This window comes from Cupressus sempervirens, chromosome 10, assembly GCF_028749045.1.
Source record: "Cupressus sempervirens isolate cs-2001-9-10 chromosome 10, ASM2874904v1, whole genome shotgun sequence".
Lineage (NCBI taxonomy): Eukaryota > Viridiplantae > Streptophyta > Pinopsida > Cupressales > Cupressaceae > Cupressus > Cupressus sempervirens.
In genome coordinates this window covers 970,421,685-970,445,665 of record NC_143127.1, presented here as the reverse complement: position 1 = coordinate 970,445,665, position 23,981 = coordinate 970,421,685, and the positions used below count along the sequence as shown (strand labels likewise).

Below are 23,981 nucleotides of genomic sequence, written 5' to 3'. Positions count from 1 at the left end.
TATAGAAGTTCAGGAGAACAATTTTTTGTGTTTAAAATGCCATAGAAGGGATCACAATGAAACTAAATGCAAACTAGGTCCCAAAAATATTGAAAAATGTTTGCCAAAGAGAACAATCCTTAAAACAACTAGAGAAGAAATGGTTGCTAGTAGGATAGTTGTGGAGAAGGGTATTGTGAAACATTCAGGTAGGGACAGTGGGGGAACTAGTAATGGCAGTCCTGTGAAGTAGGTAACAATAGTTTTGAAAAATAAAGACAAGGAAGGGTCCTCACATGGAGATACAAACTCATATTCAAGAGATAATGCAATATTGAGAGAAAAGGAGTTGGGTTCAATGGAGATTGGAAAGCAAGCAATGAAGTAGACAATCTCATCCATGAAAAGTTTAAAGGACAAGGAGTCAATGGAAGATAAGGTAGTTCAGGTGGATAAAGAGGGTGAAACTTTGATGGAAGAACCATTAGAGAAGGATTTGTTTTCAGAGGAATATTCTAGTGACAATGAACTTGAGAAATCTAAAAAGATCAAGGGTAGAAAGAGCAATTGTCAAAAAAGAGAAGAGGAAGCTTTGGAGAAAAGTTTGATCAATGTATCAAATTTCTTGAAAAAAGCCAAGGGGGCCAAAGTCTCCCTTGAGGGACAGTGAAGTTGCTCACATGGAATTTCGAGCTTATTGACCCTTGACAAAAAGCACTTGATTAAGTGCTATCTATAGAAAGTAGAGGCTGATATTATGTTGATATAGGAGACTAATATTAACCAAGAGGTGGTCTCATAGAGGAGATGGTAAAGATTTTTTCACAAAGCAAATGGACAATTCGGTGGTTTGGGCATACTTTGGAGCTCTAATAGTCTAAGCATGTCATTGGTGGAGAAAAGTATAAATTAGATGCGATGTAAGGTAAATAGTAGGTTTTCAGACGTGAGTTTTTTTTTATTTTCAATGTATATGGGCCCTCCAAACATTTGTTGCGTTTAAAAGAAAAGATTAATGTAGTAGGCAATTCTAGTATTTTTGTGGTTGAAGATTTCAACACCATTCTCAACCCAAGGAAAGGAAGTGGAGGCAAATCAAATATCAACAAATTGATGATTGATTTTGGTGATTTTGCGGAGAGAAGTGGCATGATCTATATGGTACCCAAGAACAAACAATTCACATGGACAAATAGGAGGCTTGGATTCACCATCATCTCTAAAAGATTGGATCATTTTTTGGTCAGTCAATCTTGAATGGTAAATAACTATTATTTCTCATATATTCTTACTAACATCTATATCATATCATTTTTTGGTGTTGTTGGAAATTGGTAAATCCAAATTAGGGATATTTCAAATTTGAATCCATGTTTGTCGGATGGTTAGTTTATGTTTTATGAAAAGGTTGCATTTTGTCAAAAATAATTAAAGGTGCATAATAAGGAAGTTTAAAAAAAATATTCACAGGAATTTTTGGTTGAAGAGGAATTTAGACATAAAAATGAAAAAATTATTAAGGATGGGATGTTCAGAGGATTATTTGGAAAAAAAATAAAAGAGTTGAATGCCAAATTGTCTGAAATGTTGGAAAGAGAAGAAATGTTTTGGAAGAACAAATCAAGGGAAGTATGGATTAGAGAAGGGGACTTAAATGCAACAAATTCTCATGCCTCAGGTTAGGCAAGAAGAAATTTTAACTAGATTGAAGAAACTAAAGATGTGCATGACAAATGGTGTAGGGGTAATAATTTTTTTGGAGAAGCAGCTATTAAATATTTTCTAGATAATGTAGGTCTACTAGATAGGATGTGGTGGGCAAAATTTTTGTAGGTCATTCCCAATATGGTGACAATGGTAGAGAAGATGTTTGGTGAGCCATCATTCACAAGGGAGGAAGTTGGAATTGCAACTTTCTAGTTGCAATTGGATAAGACTCCTAGTGCAATCGAGATGCCTACAAAGTTATATTAGAATTATTGACATTTCATTATAGAGGATAAGTATGGTGTGACAAAGGATATAAGAAAGGGCAGAATATTTGTAAAGGAGTTGAGCAATGTGATTTTGGATCTCATCCCGAAGAAATATGAGAATCTTTTGGCAATTATAGACCAATATCCTTGCGTAATGTCATACACAAAATCTTTTAAAAGCTTATTGCAAATATATTGAAAAATGTTTTTGGGCTTTTGAGATCTATGATGAACAAAATGTTAGAATCTGAAAAGATTAATAACCTAGAAAAATAGTGCAAAGAATAGATATCCAAACTATGAATGCAAATGATACAAAATCAAAATAGCAACATAGAGTTAGTCTCCATGAGAGTAATGTAAATGCTAGAAGCAAAATAGCATTAAGAGGATGCAAAAACAAGCGATACAAATACAAGCCAGGTAGCATGCTTATATAGGCTAGGAAGAGGGAGGAGGTGGCAACATTAACCAATGAGGAGCAACCATCTGTCGGACTAAAGATAGCAAAGTATCTTCCCAAGATAGCTAATGGATGCTCACATGTAGGAAGGTGACACCTCGCAACCATTCACCTAATAAGACATGCTCTATTAACCTACGCTAGATTAATAAAATTGTAGGAAAAACCTAGTAATATAGGGAAAAATAAATAACCTACTAGGAAATAAAAAACTACAATAACACAAAATATATTTATTCTAGGGAGACATTGCAGACAATATCATTCTTGCCTCATAAACTATTCATTCAATCACATTAGAAGGCATGAGAAGTATGGTTATTAAATTGGATGTTTTCAAGGTATACAATAAAGTCTGCTAGTACTTTCTTTTGTCCTAGAAAAATTTGGGGTTCATAAGCAATGGGTTGGAGTTATGAGAAAATTTATTTCCTCATCTAGATATTCTATTGCAGTGATTGGATCTGTTTGCGGTAAGGAGACCCGATTTCTCTTTTCTTATTTGTTTTCATGCATGAAGTATTGAGCAAGCAAATTAAAATTAGGAGAGAGAGGAGATTATTCAAGGGCATTGTGATAAGTGAGGAGATCAATCTTATATCACATTCTCAGTTTGTTGATGACACTATTTTGTTTGGGGAGGCCTCAATTCAAGAAGCTCAGATTATCAAAGATATGTGGGAAGACTATTCTCTGACATCAGATCAACTTATGAATAAAAATAATTTAGAAATATTCACTTTTAATACCAATAAAATAATTCAAAGGAGGTTTGCAGATATTTTAGGTTTCCATATCTTGAATCTTCTTGCCAAATATTTAGGAGACCCTCCTCTTTGTAGGACCTAGTAGGATGTCTAATTGGGAAGAAATTATTTTTCGATGTCATTTGAAGGCTTCATTATGTAAAAATAAATGGTTGTCTCATGCAGGTAGACTTTGATGATTAAATCACTTTTATTTGTTGCTCCTATTAATGTTATGTCTTGTCTTCAACTTTTACATAAAGCTATTTCTTCCTTACATAGCTTCTTGAAAAAGTTCTTATGGGCAAGAGTATTGGAAAAAAAGAAAATAACACTTATTAATTGGGATAGGTTATGCCAAGGAAAGGAATAGGGAGGGGTGGGGCTAATAAAGTGGAATTACAAAATTTGGCATTAGGGGCTAAGCTTTCATGGAAGATGTACAAATTCCCTTCTAAACCTTGGTGTGAATTACGAGGACAAAATATGTTAATTCAGATGATCTTAGCAGAATTCTCACCATGGTCAATACATTAAGAGCTTCAAAAATATGGAGATTCATTTGGGAAATTAGAGGTATTGTAATCAATCATGTCACATGGAAAATTGGTAACAACAAGAAGGTGAAGTTTCAAAGGGATTCTTGGAATGGTAAGCTACCTTTGATAGAAATTTTCCAAAATAATGAGTGGATGAATGAAGTAGAGATGGAAATCAAATGTTTTGTGGTAGAATATGTGGAGTTGGATGGTGCAAGACAAGTGTGGTAGGCCATAGATAACAACGTGTCCTATGAGCAAGCATTGATCTTGAAGGTGGTCTTAAATAAGAGGAGAATGATAATTGTGTAGAAAGAAGATGAGATTGTTTGCTGTGCTTCAAAATTTGGAGAGTATATTGTAAGATTAGGATATGAGATCACACGCAGACATGGCACTATACCAAGATGGCCAACAACACTATGATGACATAAGAGTATTGCTCCCTGTGTGGGGGCTTTCATATGAGTGACTTCATATGGAAGAATATCGGTGTAAGACAAAGGAACACGTATTTTCCCTATGTGCTTGGATCATGAGGAGACCTCAAATTATCCATTGTTTTGATGCCTCCATGCATTGGCATGTTGGGAATGGCTCATTGAATCAATTGGGTAATAGATGGATAGGAACGAGCCCTTATTAGAATTTTTGAATAGTTGGTTGATTGTAAGGTCGGTATAGGCAACGTTTGGATGGTTGGTCCTTCTATGGTGGCGTGACATCATTTGAAAGAAAGGAATAGGAGGAATTTTGATAAGGTTGTGATAATGTATCATATTATTTCTGGTATTAAAAGTGGTATTTGTGAGATAATAAATGCTAATGTTGCATATAAAAAGATTTCCTTATATTCAAAATGGGATAAGGAGATGCAAAAGCTTTGGCTGTCATTGCCCGTCATTAAAGATGCCTTGAGATAGTATTGAAGGGACACTGCAAAAAAATGACAAAGTGATTCACCAACGGATACAACCCATGAGTACTTGTAGGGGTTTCCATCTTTGGGAGAAACCTTTTTGGCTTTGTTATCTTGAAATTTTTTCTTGTTGCAATTATTTTGAAGGCTTGAAAATTGTGATTGTTTTTTAATAACTACTAAATAGTTATCAAAAGTGTTTTGCTTTCCAATTCTAAAGTTATGTTTAAATGTGGCGGCAGTACAAAAACTTGATATTCAATTATCAATGCTAGTTTTGGTTTTCACGAGGAAAATTATTGGTTGAAATCCCATAATCAAGGGCTTGCCCTGGGGTTCAACAATATCATTTATTTATTTTTATTATGTGTTTAAGCAACATTTCATTTTCTATGTATGCCCTAGGGTTCAACAATATCATTTATTTATTTTTATTATGTGTTTAAACAACGTTTTGTGTTCTATGTAGGCTTGTATATGTACTTAATATTAAGTATGGAATACACATGCTACTAGGTATGTTATGTCCCCATAACAAGTTCCTATGGTTTGTATGATATTCAATTATTAGTGCTAGTTTGGGTTTTCACTAGGTAAATTAGCGGTTGAAATTCCATAATGAAGGCCTTGCTTTGAGGCTTTAACAATATCATTCATTTATTTGTAGTAAGTATTTAAGCAACATTTCATGTTCTATGCAAGATTGTGCATGTACTCAATATGTAGGTATGTAATACACCTGCTACTAAGTATGCTATGTCCCCATAACAAGTTCCTATGGTTTGTAATAGGAATGGATCTCAATCTAGGTATATCTTGGGTATGTCTAGGGTCAAACTTAGGTCTGGGATGTACTTGAGATACACCCATAGCTTAATGCGTAGCTATACCTATGCCCAATCAAGAAAATACCCTATTAATTTAAAAAGGAATAAAAATGTAACTCTAAACACGTAAATTAGCCTTGAAAGTAGCAACCTTGACTACACCAACCAAGAAAAAGTGTTAGTATCACTTCCTACCTTTTTGTTCTCCACTCATCCAAAATGACATTATTAATCATTGCTTATGGCTTCTATTAATAACAATTAAAATGATGTCCTCTATTACATTCCAGATATAGTTACATGTTTGACCAATGACACTTGCTATATTTTATATGCATTATTTTAACAATTTACAATGGTTTATGAATTCTTAAAAATTGGTTATGTTGTGTGTTTGACTTTGTATATCTTGTGAAAGGTACGACCATTATAATTTTAACCATTACTCTACAAAATTTAAGTTAAAAAATGTGTTACTTGTTAGGACAATCTAGATTTGGAATTGTTACTTGAACTCAAATTGGCAACTTAGAATAAATTTATATGCACATATCAATGCATGAATGCTATAATGCCCACAAATATGAGCCAGAAATGAAAGATATCTTGTTTAATGGAATCACTGGGAATTAAATTACTATCTAAGCTTAGTTTGATCTAATCATAAATTCGATTTGTCTTCTTGGGTTTTTTTTTCATGTACAATAGGATCGAGGAGGTTGTTGGTAGTAGTTTGGCCAATTTGAATAAATTATGCTTTGCTATGTAATGAATAAATAAGTTCTCGAGTAGTTGTAAAGAATTGATGGTAGGCACTCTAACCAAGTTTTGTGTGCTTTATAGTGGGAGTTGGTATTGAGAACAAACTAGAATTGTATAGACATTTCATGGAATGAAAAAAATATTGTAGACACCTAAACATGGTCAGCACTCCTAGCTCCCCCTGTTTAGCCATCTTTTAGGTTATTGGTTGATTTTGGTGGTTGTCATTTTAAGTCATTTTGGTGTACTTTGATTTATTAGGTTATCCAATCGCATTTTGTCATCTTGGCTTATGTTTAATTTAATAATTTGGATAAGTATTCAAATATTGTCTCAATGTTTGTTCTTCGATATGTCCCTATGTCCCCATACACAAAAACAATTATCATTTATTTATGCCTTTTTGTCTTTTATTTTGCATTTGAATATTTTTAATATTCAAGTGGCTTTCATTTGTGGCAAAATTCTTTTATTACTTGATTTTTATTGTTGCTCCTTTACCTCTTGTTTATTTGTTTCTTCATTGTGTCTGTTTGGTTTTCGAAGGAAACTTTTATTCAACGGGCTTTCTTCTTCCTTTTTTGGCTAATCACAATCTAAGTATCCTCATGCTATTATTTTGTTTTTACTTGTTTTTGTAATATATTAGTGCACTTGTCATGAGTGACATCAGATTTGGAGGAGAAAGAAGAACAACAGAGAAAGCTTTTGAGTTTGCATGATTTGATATTTTACATTATCCCATTATTTTATATGCAAATTCTATTTAAATGCTTTATTGATTGACTAGGGTTGTTTTGAATATCAGTTGAGGCTATCGTGGTTGTGCTTTTCATATTCCTATACTAAACAATTTTCCCTAATTACACATGTATCTCTCTGCCTATTCACTGTTGCATGTGTTCTATCTGAATTGACATGTGCCTTGTATTCTGTTTATATTTCTGTTAACTTTGAGTAATAAATGTACACCATGAAGGGAGTAAGAAAAGGTGACTTCATTGCAACATCTAATCAATTTGTGGGATTTGGATTAATGCATCCATGATATAATATTTTGGGAAGTTATGTTTTGAATTTCTTTCGATGTGATGATATATTAGCAAAGAGAATAAATGACTTTTCATACATTTTCTAAAAATATTCCGTCTTTGATAGCTTTAATAATTTAGCTACAAAATAGAGCTAAAATCCCTCCTAAAGCTTTAAAAAAAATCATTCAGTTATTAAATAATGAGAAAGGGAGCTCTAGATTTGTAATAGTAGGAATAGTTAACAATCAAGAAATCAACATTTGGAAACTTGAACTTTTTGAATGTTTTTAAAAATCTATACACATTTAACATCTCAACTTCTTCATTTTTTAGTCAAATCTAGCTTTGTTTTGTCGAGTTTCCCAAGCTAAGATAGTTTTATGGTGTTCAATATTTGGTTGATGTCTCAGGTATTTTGGTAATGAACCGGATCACATTGCTACCTTAGAGCAAGCGAAAGATGTGGAGGAGAACTTGCATGAAGCTATTCTTCGAATGCGTAATCGTAAGGTATTATAGCCTATTTAGTTTTTAAAAAAAATTTGAAACTGTAAAGAAACCAGAACATTACTAGTTCAAAGGATATCAAAGAATGCAAAGACAATATTGAATATTTTATACATGGCAGTTGAGCTTTATGAATTGATGAGCACACAGTTTTACTGAGAGTGGCGGAGTGAATCAATCTGACAAAAATCTTTTTTCTTTAAATTTTTTTTAATTAATCACTTCAAAACTAAATTCACACTAGTACATATGCAAAATCTAATAATAATTAACACTATAAGAACATGATTTCTATAGAAACCTTTGCGGGAGATAACCATGAAAAAATACTGCTTATAAAAAATTGTATTTATGAACTTTTTAGGTACCAAACTACAGGAGACACCAATCCATAATAGTTATGCTTGAGCACCAACTCAATAAGACATGTCAAGATCTTTTACTATGAGATGCCGGCCTCACCAGCCTCACCAATATGAATTTCTCCTCAAAACTCTGCTATAAATTTGTTCACAAATCTGCTACATTATTGCCCATAAATCTTGCATAATGTCTGACCTTAAATCTGCTCTGACACTCCTCACAGTTCATAAAATCTGAAAATATGCCCTGTTAGATCTGTTCTTCATACTCTTGGATCCCCTGGCATATTAATAATATAACACTTCTTCAACACACCTTTCAACCTAAGTTATCAGATTCTGGCCAGCAACCCTTAAAGTCTGGTTCAGTTCTGTACAAAGTCTGGTCCTTGTCAAATTCTCCCCAAAATCACCTTCAGAGCCATAGATTCACTGCAAATTCCGTCAGAGGAACGAGGGTAGAATTTGGAGCGAATTTTGAAGAATTTGCTGCCCAGTGGTAGAAGCCAGGCTGAATTTGGTCTCAAAACAATTTTAATTTTTTTTTACAAGTGTTTATTTGGCATAATTTGGTCTATTTGATCTTCCCAAGTCCCAACTCTCAAAGTGACCACTAAAAAGGCCAAAAAGAATGGTTTATATGTCATTTATGCATTTGTCAATGATTATAAAAACTTGCTTATAGAAGAAATCCAAATTGATGATTATATAGGAGTCTCTTTAAAAAAACAATGATATCCTTGAATCCAGGGCTTTAAATTTGAATCTCAACTTTCGATCTAGCCTAGCTAGAAATCCTCTAATTAATACAAAATAAAATTTAGATAACTGGACTTATCTTTTGACAATTCCTTTCATTCTCAAACTGTATCCTTGATATGGAAATATGTCCTATGCATGTAACCAAGCAAGTGTATCATGTTGTATGTATGGCTAAATGATGCAACTAATATCCTACTGAACTGAAACATAGATATGCTGGTGTATTTTGCTATGTCGCTTTACTATTAGCAGAGTGGTGTATGGACTTCTTGTTGCATATATACACACACACAATTTCTTTATTTTTAAACATATGTTTTTGTATAGACGAACCCAAGACGAACCCAAATCTCGAACTCGCATCTGTACTGGAATCTGAACCGGCAACTTGGCTTTTAATTCTCACAAAATGCTCATCTTATACCTTGCCAGTAGTGGAGATTCACTTTGAAAACATGTCCTTTCACGTTAAACATTATAATTTATAACCCATGCTGATCACATGACTTCACAATAGCCGTTTTCCTTAATATGGTCACACTTCACAAGTCTATTTTGTTAAGCTTAAATCATACCATGAACAAATCACACCTTTCTGGTATGGCGTGCAAGTAAAACAAAATACTTCATTGTTTTGAATAAGACGAATTGTCTTAAATGAGGATCACTGTTTCGGGGGAAGACGGCTAATTGGAAATTGATTTGTCATTTGATTAATAATTTTAAAAACATATATTTAAATCTCTTTATAATATCTTTTAAAGTTGTAAGAGTCTTATAAATAAATATATGTTTATTTGACTTATTCAAATGCTAGTGAGTCTGTTTATGTTTATGAATAAGATTAGTGGCCATTGGTCCATGATTTCTTTCATCAATCAATTTAATTTCTTTGACATTAATGACAATATTTCAACAATATAAATAAATGTTCGGTTTGTAATGAGTGACAAAATAAATATATATGAATGCAATGATAAACTTTTATTGGCAGTTTGAGTGGCATAGCCAGGTTTTGCTTAGTGTAGAGAAACCTATTAATGATTAAACTATGAAGAGCCAGCATCTTATGCCAATGCCATAGGATGAAAGATGCCATTACTTTTTGTTACATTCACAGTAGCAAAGCCCCTAATTTACTGTTTCCTTCGCAATTAGACATATACAAGTGAAGATTCCCATCAAGAGAACTTGTTCGGTTATCTTTCCAAAAATGGAGAAGGCACAAACCATTCTATTGTGCTGAATTTTTTCCTTCATCATTTTTAACAGTGTTTTGGTACAATTTTTTAGACTCACCACTGTCCTGGCTTTCAAAGGTTCTTAGTCACTTCAAAAATAAAAACAACTATAGTAATGCAAATGTAATCTTTTTGGCCTATGCAATAAAACCAAGATTATTTTTTTCACCTCATTTTTTGGATGATTCTAGAAACCAAGATTATTTTTTTCACTTCCCATGTATTGGATGATTCTAGTGCACAATTTACATTACAATTTCATTTTGTATTTGAAAGAAGGAATTGAACACAAGCAAAAGTATGGAGGTTAAATTAAGCATTTAGTAGTTGCATATTATAGGGGAAATAGTTTGTGTTCTATCATCTAAAAGGATGTATTTATAAATAAATGGACATTTACATATGGTATAATGGAATTTATCTTGCCTTTAGTGCAGTTTGTTCACTTAAAACATAGAATCCTATGAACATACTTAAACTATTAATCACATGGTTTAGGAAATTTTTATTATGTGTGCCAGTATGACATAATATTTATTCCTTCTCCAATATAATTTTTCTTCTTCTTATTACTTTTTATTTTCTCTAAAACAGGAAAATCTAATGAATACCCAACTTATGGCTGTTGCCCAACCTAGTCAACAGGTATTTATAAGTAAATCTTTGGTCCATTTTAAAACATTGCATTTTTTGGATGTTTACATTGAGTGGATTGCATCAAGATTATTGATTTATCTTTTGGAACTGAAGATTTATCATAGTGGACTGTGCTTGCCTTTACCAATGGAGGGAGACCATCAGCCACAATCTATTTCGTGGATGTCTACTGAGAATCAACAGATTTTCCTACCTGAACATCCTAATTTGATATTATCGCACAGGTTGGATTGATAACTTTACAAAAATGGTTATAGAATTGTTATAGTAATTTGCATTTGCATTTATGTTCTCTCTACTAGATGATATGCAATTAATCATGTGTTTTTTTTCAATTTTGTAGAGATGTTGATCATGTGGATAACCACCTGACAATTCCTCCAAGATATGTTCTTAACGGTAGGCATTCTGACATAGATGAAACTTCAAGCCAGCAGGAAACATGTTATAGCGAATTGAACCGAGGCACAAGACTAAGTTTGCAGTTGGGCAACCATTGCTTTCAGCTGCATCATCAATATGATTCTTTTTCTGGAGACAAGAATTTCAAGATGGAGATGGATATGAATTCACAGGGCTCTCTTATAGACTTCCAGAATTGTGGTCAGGAAACTCTTGGAATCACATATGATGGGTTGCTTCAACAAATGCATTCAAATTCCAACCATGCTGCTATGTCATTTTGTGGTCCGGTAAAATATTAACCATGAAAGGAATAATATAAATGGAATTTCATTGCTATATTAAATATTTTCCAAAGTTTATTTACTTAGCCATGATTGTTTTTCTTCTTTATCATGGTGTAGCCTAAGGCCTACAGTTACATTATTGTATTGATGTTGATTGTTTCAAAGCTTGTATCTTTCTTTTGTATTAAAGATAGAGTATCAACAATTACATTTTTACAGCATATAACCTACTATAGTCCTGTGCAAACTACACAGGGTTTGAGGACAGCATTAAATAGCAGAGTTATGATTTTACAGAAACATATATCTGCATGTACATACCTCCATTCTTAGATATAACAAAAGAGACAACAACATTGCTGTTAAATTCCAACTTTCTACCACAATTACTTTGTTACATGACATAGATTACTGTTGCAATCATGTTTCCTGCCACTGTAACTGTCATGTTTCTTGCCCTTGGTGCTGTTATACTTCGTCTGTAACTCCAAGTTGCCTTTCCTGAAAGGTATATTGTTTGCATCATTGGAGGGTCATTGTGAAGCAAATTCACTCTCTCCTGTGTTTTCTTCTACTGTTCCATTCTTCATTAATTGGATGAATTTCTCCTTATGGGCCCACATAATCATTTTCACCCTGTGGGCACAATTTGATTATAGTTATTGATCTTGATGAAGGTCTTCAACCTTGATTTGTTGGCTATTTTCTGGTACAATTATTCCTGATCATCTTCGTTGTATTCTTTGTTGTGATTTATTTTATTGTATTGCTTGACAAGCTCCAACAGACCTCTGAGAAAAGGCCGAAACTCCTGATTATTTGCCCATATTTACCCGTACAGGATCTCTGAAGCATTAATAATTTTACTGTCACCAAGCCCTCTTTTAGTAACCTTTTGAAATTCTGCTTTGAAATCTTCATGGTGATGGTTACCTGTGAAGCAATATTGGGAAAAGTAAGTTTTTTTACAAATTCGGGAAAAAATCTACTCCCACCTTGAAACTTCTGATATTGAAAATCCAAATTTTCCATAGAATCTCAATAGAAAGTAAAAACCAAGTTATTCATCATTCTAGGAATGTTCTTAATCTTACCACATAAGATATTTTTCCAATAATTATTGATATTCCTATCATAGAACTAAGAGCAAACATATATGCGTATTTCTCTGGCACTGAAACAATTGAAGATGTGTTTCACAGTTTCAGGATGCCTGTAGATTTTGCATACATTAACCTCTTTTTCAACAGTATGATCGTCATACTGAATATACTCATTTCTTCTCATAGCTCACTGATTCTATCTTACTGAGTGCTGCTTTTTATTGCCTTTCCCGTCTGACCACAGATAATTCCTAATTAGTTTCTAGATATAATTAATCTGGCACCCAGTAAAGAGCCACACCGAGGAGTAACAGATTTTGTATGAAGATTGGATCTTCTGATATACTTGTATACTGCCAGCTAAGGACAATTGTTGCTTATTCCATTTGTTCATCTTATTCTCAATCTTGCCTTTAACCCAATTCCAGGCATCTTTAAGACAGGTTAATGGTGAAGGGGATGCCCTCTCCAATATCGTGTTTGTAAAACTCGGCTGGGAGACCATCATCCCCATGACATTTGTCATCCTGAAGGGTCCTTATGGCACTCTGGATCTACAATAAGGAAATATATTTTTCCAATGCAGTGGAGCCCTCTCTAGAAACCTCTTTAGGGATTATGCTCATACATAAAATTCTGGCTTCTATAGATTTAGCCTTTAGGATCTCTATCCTTGCTTGTGAACAAATTCTTGTAGAAGTTCATGAACATTTCCTTAATCTCCTGCTCGTGAGCCACATGTCATCCACCTGAGATCTAATTGATCTTTTCTTTGGTCTGCTTGCTTCTCAACATGTTGAAAAGAACATGTTAGTATTGATTGAAACTATTTTTCTTTATAGGTAATGAGCTGAAGCCTAGATTATTTATTATTTATTTTATTATTATTATTTATTGAGATTAATTTTTATTTTGTTAAGCTCGAGTAGACTCGAACCCAAAATCTCCCAGATGAGAGGCTCACAATTTACCATTGTCTTGTAGCTTGTAGGCTCTTGCCTATGTTGATGTAAAATTTTGCAATGCTTATCTAATTTTTTTTCAAATCTTAAACACTAGAAAATAACATTTTTAGATACTATAAATTGTGACAATCATACTGTATGTGTCCACATAAAACTGTGTAATTGTATTCTTTTTATAAATACTTTCTTTGTTAAATGTGAACATACAATTTATCTTTTTAAAATTTGCAAGATATTAACAATGTGTTAGGTGCAGGTTTTGCCTTCCTAAAATAGCCTTAAAAATGACTCACTATGCCCAAGATAGAAGACAACTAAAAACTAACAATTGGAGAGATTTCCATTGAATGGATTATCTTCTTCTAAATTTTTGAGTTACAGCTCCCTCTTATGATGTGTTTTGAGGTTTTTGGGGTATGCTTTTGACCAGAAAGCAGGAAAGATAAATTAACATCTGCACATAACTATGACATAGATGTGAGTGGAAATTAGTTTTACAGACAGGGGAAAGGAAAAAGATAAAATGATACAAAGCTCATTGCATTACATAGAACATGAAATAGAAAGAGGCTATTAATTTCAACCCGAAGTGGATAATTACTTCAGAACCCAAAGCAAAAGCATTTATAACCAAATTATATAGGCAAGCACCATGAGAAAAACTGTCATAACTCAATTCACAGTACAGAAAACATATAACACACAATTTCCATATATATATATTTGCATTTCAAAGATGCTCAAAATAGAAAGACACAAAGTTTGATACATTTTACTAAAAGGAACGGCCATATCGTAGAATTTCTTTTGAGAGATATTTCCTTTTCCATTCTCCCCCACCTGCTCCCCCCTCTCTAACCTTTCAAAAAGCCTATTTATACAAAAGAAAAACCATTCATTTTTAAAGATTGTCTTTGAAAGTGACTGGTATCAAGAAAGGACCTTGGAATGGAAACAATTTTAACATTCCGAATTATTACTACTATTAATTACAAAGGTTCTATGCATGTTTAATCAGGAAAAATAAGCTACTCTGGGAGTAGGGTCTTTATCCCTTTCCAGCTGAATTTCCATGAAAAGGTGGTGAAGTTTGACACGCCCTTCTTTCTCCTCTAGGATGAAGGTTACCTTGTGATATTCAGCATAACTGATTTTCTCTTTATGCGGCCAAGCGTAGCTGAGAGGTGATGTCAATTTGTTCTACCCGACCATTCAGGTCGGGTTGCACAACTGGCATTCGTTCTTCATTCCACATCTTGTTATTTCCAAGATCTTGAGGAAAAAATCCTTTGGCTATTCAAAATTGAGCTCAGAAATGACACCCCCTTTCTTTGTAATTAGACTTTAAACTCATTTAATCTAGGCAATTGATAATAATGGCTTTTTATCTGTTTGAAACTGTTTTTCCACCTCAATAAATTTACTTCATTACACTTACGATTCAAGAGTTGTATTTTCCCAAGATTTGAAATGCCACAATATAATCAGAGAGTCGATGGGTGGTGGGAATAACTACTCAACAGAGTCTAGATTTGACTGCTAACCTGACTTACCAATGAGTTGAACTATTGGCGATTGGGGGCTCATTGGATACCCTGAATTGTTATGAAAGTTAGGTAGTTTGAGATTCCACCTGACAACAAGAGCTAGCATAGTCAGTAAAGTTTGGGAATTCTCTAAACTTAGGGTAGATCAAGTGAGTGTGGGCACTTGGTAAGTTGGATTAACCAGATGTATAGCAGGAATGAGGGGACCGACAACTAGGGGTCAAACCAAATGGAGGACTTCAAGTCCTAAGAACGAAGGGGACCAAAAATCTGAAACATTTTTTTGTAGATCAAGTGATTGTGGGCACTTGGTAAGTTGGATTAACCAGATGTATAGCAGGAATAAAGGGACCGACAAATAGGGGTCAAACCAAATGGAGGACTTCAAGTCCTAAGAACGAAGGGGACCAAAAATCTAAAACTTTTGTTGTAACAATAGGATCTGATTGGGGACAAGGACTATAATGATGAAGAGAATCCCAAAATTCTAAACCAAGTTTAGTGCCTAGACCATTGGGCTACATAGCCAAGGAGTAATGGAAAATAGGGAGTTGCTTGTAGATGGATGGAGGGGATATTGGTTATAAGCCAAAACTGACTAAACCTACAGTACACTCGAACATTCTATTTACAGAGAACTGAGGAAAACGGCTCCTACCTTAAAAATGCTTAAGGTTGTTCATATGAAACTATTGATGGCTTGTGAGAAGTATGAACCTTTGCAGAAAAGGGGATTTCTTTTCAGAGCTATCTCCTTTTCCATTCCCCCCTTCTCTCTAACCTTTCAAAAAGCCTATGTATGCCAATCGAAAACTATTCATTTTAAAAAATAATGACCTTTGAAAGTGTCTAGTATCAGGAAACACTCCACAATTTACTGCTACTACGACTAATTACAAAGGTTACATGCATGTTAAATCAGAAAAACTAAGCTACTGTGGAAGTAGGGTCTCTATCCGCTTCCAGATCAATTTCCTTGAAAAGGTTGCAAAGTTCAGCATGCTCTTCTTCTTCCTCTAGGATGAAAGTTAGCCTCCGATATTCTCCATAATTGGATATCTCTTTCCACACGACCAAACATAGCTTAGAGATTATGTCAATTTGTTCTACTTGAGGCCAATTGAGGCCGGGTTGCTCAATAGGCATTGGTTCATCATTCCACATCTTGTTATTTGTAGGCAGCCCCATCTTGAGAAAAAATCCTTTAACTATTGAAAATTGAGCTAAAAAATGCCACCACCTTTCTTTGTAAGAAAATCTTAAGCTCATTTAATTTCAGCAGCAGATAATAATGACTTTTTATTTGTTTAAAAACATGTTACCTCAGTAAATTTAGTTGATTACATTTACCACCAAGAGATGTACTTTCCCAGGATTTGGAAAGATTATGCCTTAAAGATGTTCCACACAATATAATTGTATTGGTAGGTGACGGGAATCAATTACAAAATCAGTAGAGTCCAGATTTGATTGCTAACTCAACTTACCGACAAGTTGACCTGCAAGTGTTCAGGGGCTTACTTGGCTCTCCAAACTATTATGAAAGTTGGGTAGATTACTAGATTGTATTATGGGAAAATAATGAATGTGTTATTAAACAGAGATCATAAATGATCTATATATACAAGTATACACAATAATGTTTCTATAATGAACAAGGAGGGAGAAATAGAAATATTCTGAAGAGAGAGAAAAAGTTTTCATATTGAACAGAATGAGAATATGGAAACATAGAAGAAGAGTGACTATTAGAAATATAAGTAAATCTACAGAAGGGAGAAACAAAATTAGAGAGATTTAACTCTAATATCCTCCCTTAATGGTCAATTTAACTTCAAAACAAAGATTTGCAGGGGAATCCAATGTGTATGTTCTGCAATAATGGTCTGTGGTAGCATAGACTGTGGTAGGATGAGTGTCAGTGCCCCAAACAAGCACCTCAAGGCGACGGTACTCAAAGATTGTCATCATTCGTTGCTTCTAGGTGTAGTAGTTCTTTCCGTTGAATTTTTGACTGCCTTCTAATTGAAGATTGGTGAGAGATGCCATGACACGTTTTTAATGCAAACATGAATAATCTGAAAAGGCACGAATCTGAAATTAGACTCTGAATTTGCTAACAGAAAAAATGATGTACTAAGAAAAAGCAAAGCCTGGCCCAGTTGAGATCTGCGAAAACCCAGCAAGAATCTGCAAAAAGTTTTTCAAAACGACAAATAATCTAAGAGTTCTACAAGAAACCCTTGCCGATTTTGAAAAACCCAAAAAATGGCAGATTTGATTGTAAAACAGTGGTGGAAAATGAAATCGTTGGACAAAATTCAAAGATACTCTAGATGCCGTCCTTCGCAGAAGATGTGTAGAAAAAAACACAAGTCAAATTGCCCAAAAATAAGGCCACATAATTGCATAAAAACAGACCAAAAAAAAAGAATTCTTGCAAAAACAAAAAAAAATGAACACACCCAAGCAAAGATTTCGATAATCTAGGAGTCTAAAAATTTCAATAATGAAATTATATTTCAAAAAAAAAACTCTGATACCATATTATGGTAAAATAATGAATGCGTTATTAAACATGGATCATAAATGACCTATTTATACAAGTATACATAAGAATGTTTCTATAATGAACAAAGAGAGAAATAGAAACATTTTGAAGAGAGAAAGTTTACATATTGTACAGAGAGAGAATATGGAAACATAGAAGAAGAGCGACCATTAGAAATAGAAGTAAATCTATGGAAGAGTGAGAAACAAAATTAGAGAGATTTAACTCTAATAGATTGGAATTCCACTTAATGACCTAACAACAAGAGCTAGCACAATCGGTAGGGTTGGTGGGTTCTTGAAATTTTGGGTAGATCAAGTTTGAGTGTGAGCACTTTGTAACTTGGATTGACCAGGTGTTTAGCAGGATTGAAGGGACCAACAATGAGGGGTCAAACCAAATGGACTACTTAAAGTCCTAAGAAGGAATGAGATCTGAAATTTTAAAATTTTAGGGTAATACTATGACATGAATAGCTTAAATAGAATCTCATTACCATCATTTAGATTTTCTTGAGTTTGTTTACTTTCACATGATTTTGTTTGCCTTATCATGGGATAGCTCAAGACAAGACCTAGAGTTACATTATATTGTTGGCATGAATTTGGTGTAAATGTTGTCTTTAATATTTTTTCCCTAATCTGAAACCCTAGAAAATGACATTTCTAGCTGTTGTAAAATATGAAAACCGTACTATAATTTGAATTTTCCCACTTAGAGGAATATCAAGCCATTTTAATTGTACTTAATTCTCAGTAAATACCAATTTTGTATTTGTAATGTGAACATACAATTTATCTCTTTAGCACACATTTCTTTATTTTACCAATTTTGTATTTGTAATGTGAACATACAATTTATCTCTTTAGCACACATTTCTTTATTTTCATTTTTTTTTTTCGATAGCATATTGCACTCGAGCAATAGTTATCATAAAAACATCAAGACATGCATTTTGACTCTTTGGTACATATGTTTGCCTCTAGTTATATCCCTATCTTGAATATGTGTGGGAGCATCTCCAGATAATAGGAGACTTGAGTAGACATTCTTAGACATCTCCCGAAATATTTCCAAAAAACTAGGAAATCCCTTATAGAAGATTTTTCAATATCGATGCTGTACATATTTCCTTTTTGTTATGAAGTATTTAAATAGAGGTGATAGAGAAGATGAGGTATGGCTTTTGCCTGAAAATACATATTTCCTATGTTTTCTACTTGAAACTTTAGTGTGGAAGTAATTTGTTTTTAGTTAAAAAAATGCTTTTATTTGGAGAAATGAATTGGATAGGATTTTGAAACAACCTTTAAAACAACCTTGAACATCAAAAAAGGCTACAACAGCATGAAGCAAATAATTACTTTGGAGTTGGCCTGAAGACTAGAAAGGCCCCAGTGAATCAAATAACATTGCAACAAAACAAAAGTGATGGAGGCTTGAAGCCAAACTTCACCACGAGTCCTGAATTGCAACAAAACAAAAATGATGGAGGCTTGAAGCCAAACTTCACCACGAACCCTGAACTGAAATTTGACCTAGATGAGTCATTCTACGTTTCTTCAATGAACCAATCTCAGCCAAAAAAAGAAGCTTCTGTTTTTTTTTAATCCTTAGGTGACTTCCTTCAAGACGCAATTGGAATTCACAATAGCAAAGTCCTAATCCTGTCCTAAATTCAAAGATTGTAAACAAAAGGACACAAAACATCTTCCATACTCATTGAGTAAGAGTTAAGACTAGTGTTACCCGGGTGCGCGCACCCGGGTCAAAAACCCGGCGCACCCGGTGTGTGTAAGCACCTGTTGCGGGTGCGTCACGCACCTGAGTACCCCCACCGGGAGTTTTTCTGCTACCGCACCCCCGCCGCACCGGTCAAGCACCCCGGGGGGGATGCAGTGCTTGGGTGCGTGGGTGCTTCCTGGGTGCTTCTTGAGTGCTCGCAGGGTGCTTCCTGGGTGCTCGCGGGGTGCTTCTTGGGTGCTTCTCGGGTGCTTCTCGGGTGCTTCATGGGTACTCACTTTGATATGGCTATGATACATTATTATTATTTCATTGTTTCATGCTATTCGGCTCATTGTCATCATGAGCATCTTTATGATTTATGATATTCATAGAATCATATTTGAAGAATGAATTTTGAATCTTGCATCTTGAACTAAGTTGATTTGTTAAATGGTCATTAGTAATGGTTATGAAGTTTCAAGTTTCAAGTTTGAACTTATGGTTTGTGAATCACATTTCAATTTTCTCTTTTCATTGTATTTAACTATATTTGGTATGTTAATGTTATATAATATATTGAAGTATCATTTCATAATTAGCATTTTCAGTCATATATATTATATATATACTATGCAACTCCCTCTCTCCACTCCCCCTCCTCCCCTACCCCCCCACCCCCCCCTCCGCTGCCGCACCCCCGCCGTCCCCCCGCCGTCCTCAAATTGAGGCTTTTTTTTTCCCGCACCCGAAACTCGTCCCGATGTCCCCCTGCACCGCCGCACCCCCGTGCTGGGGTAACACTGGTTAAGACCCTCTTGATTTTCCTATGGGGCTTACAGTGGAGATGCCCAAATCATTTCCTTCAACATCAGTCACCGAGTTTCCATAAGAAGGATCCTTTTCAATTTAGTATTGAGCTTATCTTTGACGTCATGACACAAGTGGCAAAGATGCCCAACTCTGGCAATGATAGCAAACCACCGAGGAAGACTCAGTGGATAATATGCTTTCAACACCCAGCTTGGAGTGTACCTTAGAAGGGTATGCTAATATCTTACCATAATCACCTCAAACCCAAAATCTGGCAAAAACCAGACATCTCATGTTGTTTGCATTGCTGTCAATAGATAAAAAAAGCCAAGAGCATTACCAAAAGGACCTTTAAGATCATGTGTATATTGTCAAGGCATTTATGTTTGACCATCCATTGTGGGACCATACTAATTAGTTAGGATCATCCCATACAAGCATGACCAAATATAAAATGATTATTTTGAACACTCCTAGATATTCTAAGATCTAATATTGTATTGGAACTGTATTGATGGAAGATTTCATAGGGCCCAAAGGTTTTTATTTCATCACATTTGCCAATTGTTAACGTGGGTGTTTTCGAGATTACTTAACCAAACATTTTTTTTTTCTCTACCTGTACTTCATTTCAGAAATATTAATTTTAATGTATAAGAAATTTACATTTACTAAAATATTTTCTTTTGACATTTTTCAATGCCCTCTCTCTGTCTCTCTCAGGGTAAAATGGTGTCCTCTTCTCCATCCTTAGCAATATAGAGTTATGGTTATTGCAATGTAAATCCTGTAACTTTTTTTGGTTGGTTTTATTTACTTTATTCAAGTAGTCTTTGCTGCTGCACACTGTTCTCTCTCACTCTCTCTCTCTACCTCTCTACTTTCTTGTCCAACTGAGCCACTTTGGTTAAATGTGGACATTGACATAAATATATTACGTTTTCTCACATCTGTACTAAGGTATTGAAATGTTTCTTGGAATTATTAAAGTTATTTGAACTGCTTTTGCAGCAGCGCCCGACTATATTAGATGGTTTTTCAACATCAGCACACCAACAAATGGACTATTCAGGAGATCAAAACTCACTAGATGCTTGAGATTTAATCATGTATACGTCAATTCAAGGTTTGGAGTCAGCTTGGAGAAAGTTTTTCTGAAGAGGGTTTGCGAGAAATTGTTGCTGTTTGTGGCTTGTTATGTTTTATCTTGTTTAGTACGTCCATCCAAAAAAATACATGATTTTATTGTGATGTTGATATATAACTTATAGAGCCGAGTCCATGAACATATTCTATTTTTTTTCATTGTCTTTCGCAATTGTTTACAAGCGGGATACTCTTGTATATATTTAATTGAACATTATTTGACTAGCTTTCATGCAAGAAATCATTTTTTAAGGTTCATACTGGGAATTTTTTAATTTGTAAGAAATTCTTACAACCTCAACAAGATCTATAGAGCATCAAGGGTTTGTCAAAGTACAGTTTGTTTCTATTGTGATAAAATGAAATCTCATTTGTTTTAGTACACTAATTTGTATGGTAATCTTTGATTTTTCTTATTGGTAATTCAAAAATGTTTTTGGACATGATATAAATAGATTGAGATATCTTGAGATATCGTTTATGTTTTTTATAGTTTGAAATGAATATAGTTAAAAGAATTGTGAATACAACACAATAAGTCTAGGTGATACCTAGTACTTCTTGATAACTGTAAAGAAATGATGTGTATATATATATATATATATATATATATATATATATATATATATATATATATAAATGAACTTTACATTTCTATTGAAAATGTTTTATACAAAATGTTTCATGATCCCATCATACAAATAAACAACCATATACTTGTAATTTGCAAAATGAGTCATTCTGCTTACCAAACACCTATTTCTATCTAACCAACCTTAGTAGATGATATCAAAAACTAACCACCAGAAAACCATAGACTGTCATATATAGTAACAGCAATAATAATATATGGACATACAAAACAAAATACCCATTCGACAATACCAACTATATACTGCCAAACAAAAACTATAATTCAACAACCATGATTATATTGGTTCATAACCACCTTTCACTAAGCATCATTGCTAGAGATCCTTGAAGATTCGACCTCAATATCAATTGCCATTTCCTTCCCTTTGTTCTTCCTCACAGGTGAGGAAATGTTAGAATTCTTGATGTGTGATTTGAGGGACATTAGTTTGTCAAAATGTGGGACCAACCAAGCTATGGCGAAGCAGCAAGGAAATTACCTCAAATAGTTTGACGTCGTTTATCATTGTAGCTGAAGTGATTAATTGTGTCAAAGACCCTAGTTCATTGTGAAAGAACTTATTATTCAAAAATTTGAGCTCCCAATTTCATCACATCATATAGCTTGACATATTCCAACCTCTTCTGTAGATATAGCAAAGGAAATAGATTGCTAATTGGAGCATATGAATCTAGTAGACTATATCTATTGACAACAATGTCTAGGCCATCAATTGATTGGAAATCATCTTTGACAAATTGTTGCGTGACTCTCTTGAAGCTCTGATAGTGAGGAACAAAGTAAAAAAGATATGATTAAGAGATCGAAACCACTTGAGAATGGTAGATGTTTCTAGGTGCATTAGGAATTAGGACCTTGTCTTCTATAATCATTTTGATAGCCCTCTTCACATCCCAAGGAACCCCTTTGAATGCTCTGTGAAATTGGCTACTGAGAAAAGCACTTGGCATGGGCACTTCTAATTGATGGATAGGCACCAAGATAATGAGGTTCATTGGCCTGTAATCTATGTTGCTCAATCACGCAAGGTAAACTACAGAGATACATCAAAGTACCCTATCGACTTAGGATACACTAGTTATGACAACTTTGTAACTTGCAAATGTCAAATACCTCTTCCTACTATAGGGTAGATAAATTGCAATAAGCTATTAGGAACATAATTATCCTAATACTCTATGCAAATGAACTTGCAATCCAGTTTTTTACTAATGCTACAAGATTATATATTAGATGAAACTTAATCACCACTTTACTTGAGACTTCGTACTCAAAGCCATGTGTAAACAAGGGTGATGTGGCCTTCAACTACCTTAAGTATATTGTCTATTGGTATCCTTGTACCATTTTAAAATTACAAAGGATGACATCTTAGCTGCCACTAGTTTGAACTCCATGCGAGCTCCATGTGATAAAATGCCCCCACATGCAAAACCCCAATTATCTCAGGTGTGATCTTGTATTCATTTGCCAACGTCAATCCAACCTGTACCATTTTAGCCAATGCTTTTGACACCTCACATGGATAGCCGTCGTACTCAGTGCACTACACATATGAAGAAATAATTACAACTTAATAAATGTGATTGACTGGCTACTCCGACCCATAAAATGTGACTTTGATCTACATCAGACTTAAAACTCCACCTATAGCCCACTAAGCCAGACAAAGAACAATCATACAATGTGAGCTTAAAATCTTTAAACATTCATATAAATACAAAAAAATGGAGAGTTTACCCAATATCATGAAAATTCAACTAGGTCTATTCGGTTAATAGCCAATGACGCATACTTGCACTTAAGGCCGAACAACAAATCTAGCCAGTGTTGGCCAAACCAATCTCCTCCACTAAATTATTCGAGATTAAGGAATAACTATTCTTTTTGAAGGTAGCAATGATGTTACTCTAGTCAAACTCTTGAGATCCTTGTTCTAAACTTGCCAACTTATTCGATAATTAGTCTGCTAATTGGTTTGCCTCTCTAAAGAAGTGACTCACCTTATATCTTTCC

At 34.2% G+C, this 23,981-nt stretch overlaps 1 protein-coding gene across 5 annotated transcripts in view; it reads left to right on the top strand.

Moving 5' to 3' along the window:
• LOC149537217 (agamous-like MADS-box protein AGL65) overlaps positions 1-21,643 on the top strand; it is an 89,497-nt gene extending 67,854 nt beyond the window's left edge. For 3 of the 5 annotated variants that reach the window (XM_089807389.1, XM_089807393.1, XM_089807392.1), the window contains 5 exons: positions 7,656-7,755; positions 10,712-10,762; positions 10,868-10,998; positions 11,118-11,466; positions 21,176-21,643. In XM_089807389.1, coding sequence (XP_089663515.1) covers positions 7,656-7,755; positions 10,712-10,762; positions 10,868-10,998; positions 11,118-11,466; positions 21,176-21,262 — 718 coding nt within the window. In that variant the 3' untranslated portion in view covers positions 21,263-21,643. Of the gene's footprint in view, positions 1-7,655; positions 7,756-10,711; positions 10,763-10,867; positions 10,999-11,117; positions 11,467-20,887; positions 20,945-21,175 lie in introns of all 5 variants that reach the window. The other 2 variants (XM_089807391.1, XM_089807390.1) reach the window with 2 other exon arrangements.
• The last annotated feature ends 2,338 nt before the right edge of the window (positions 21,644-23,981 follow it).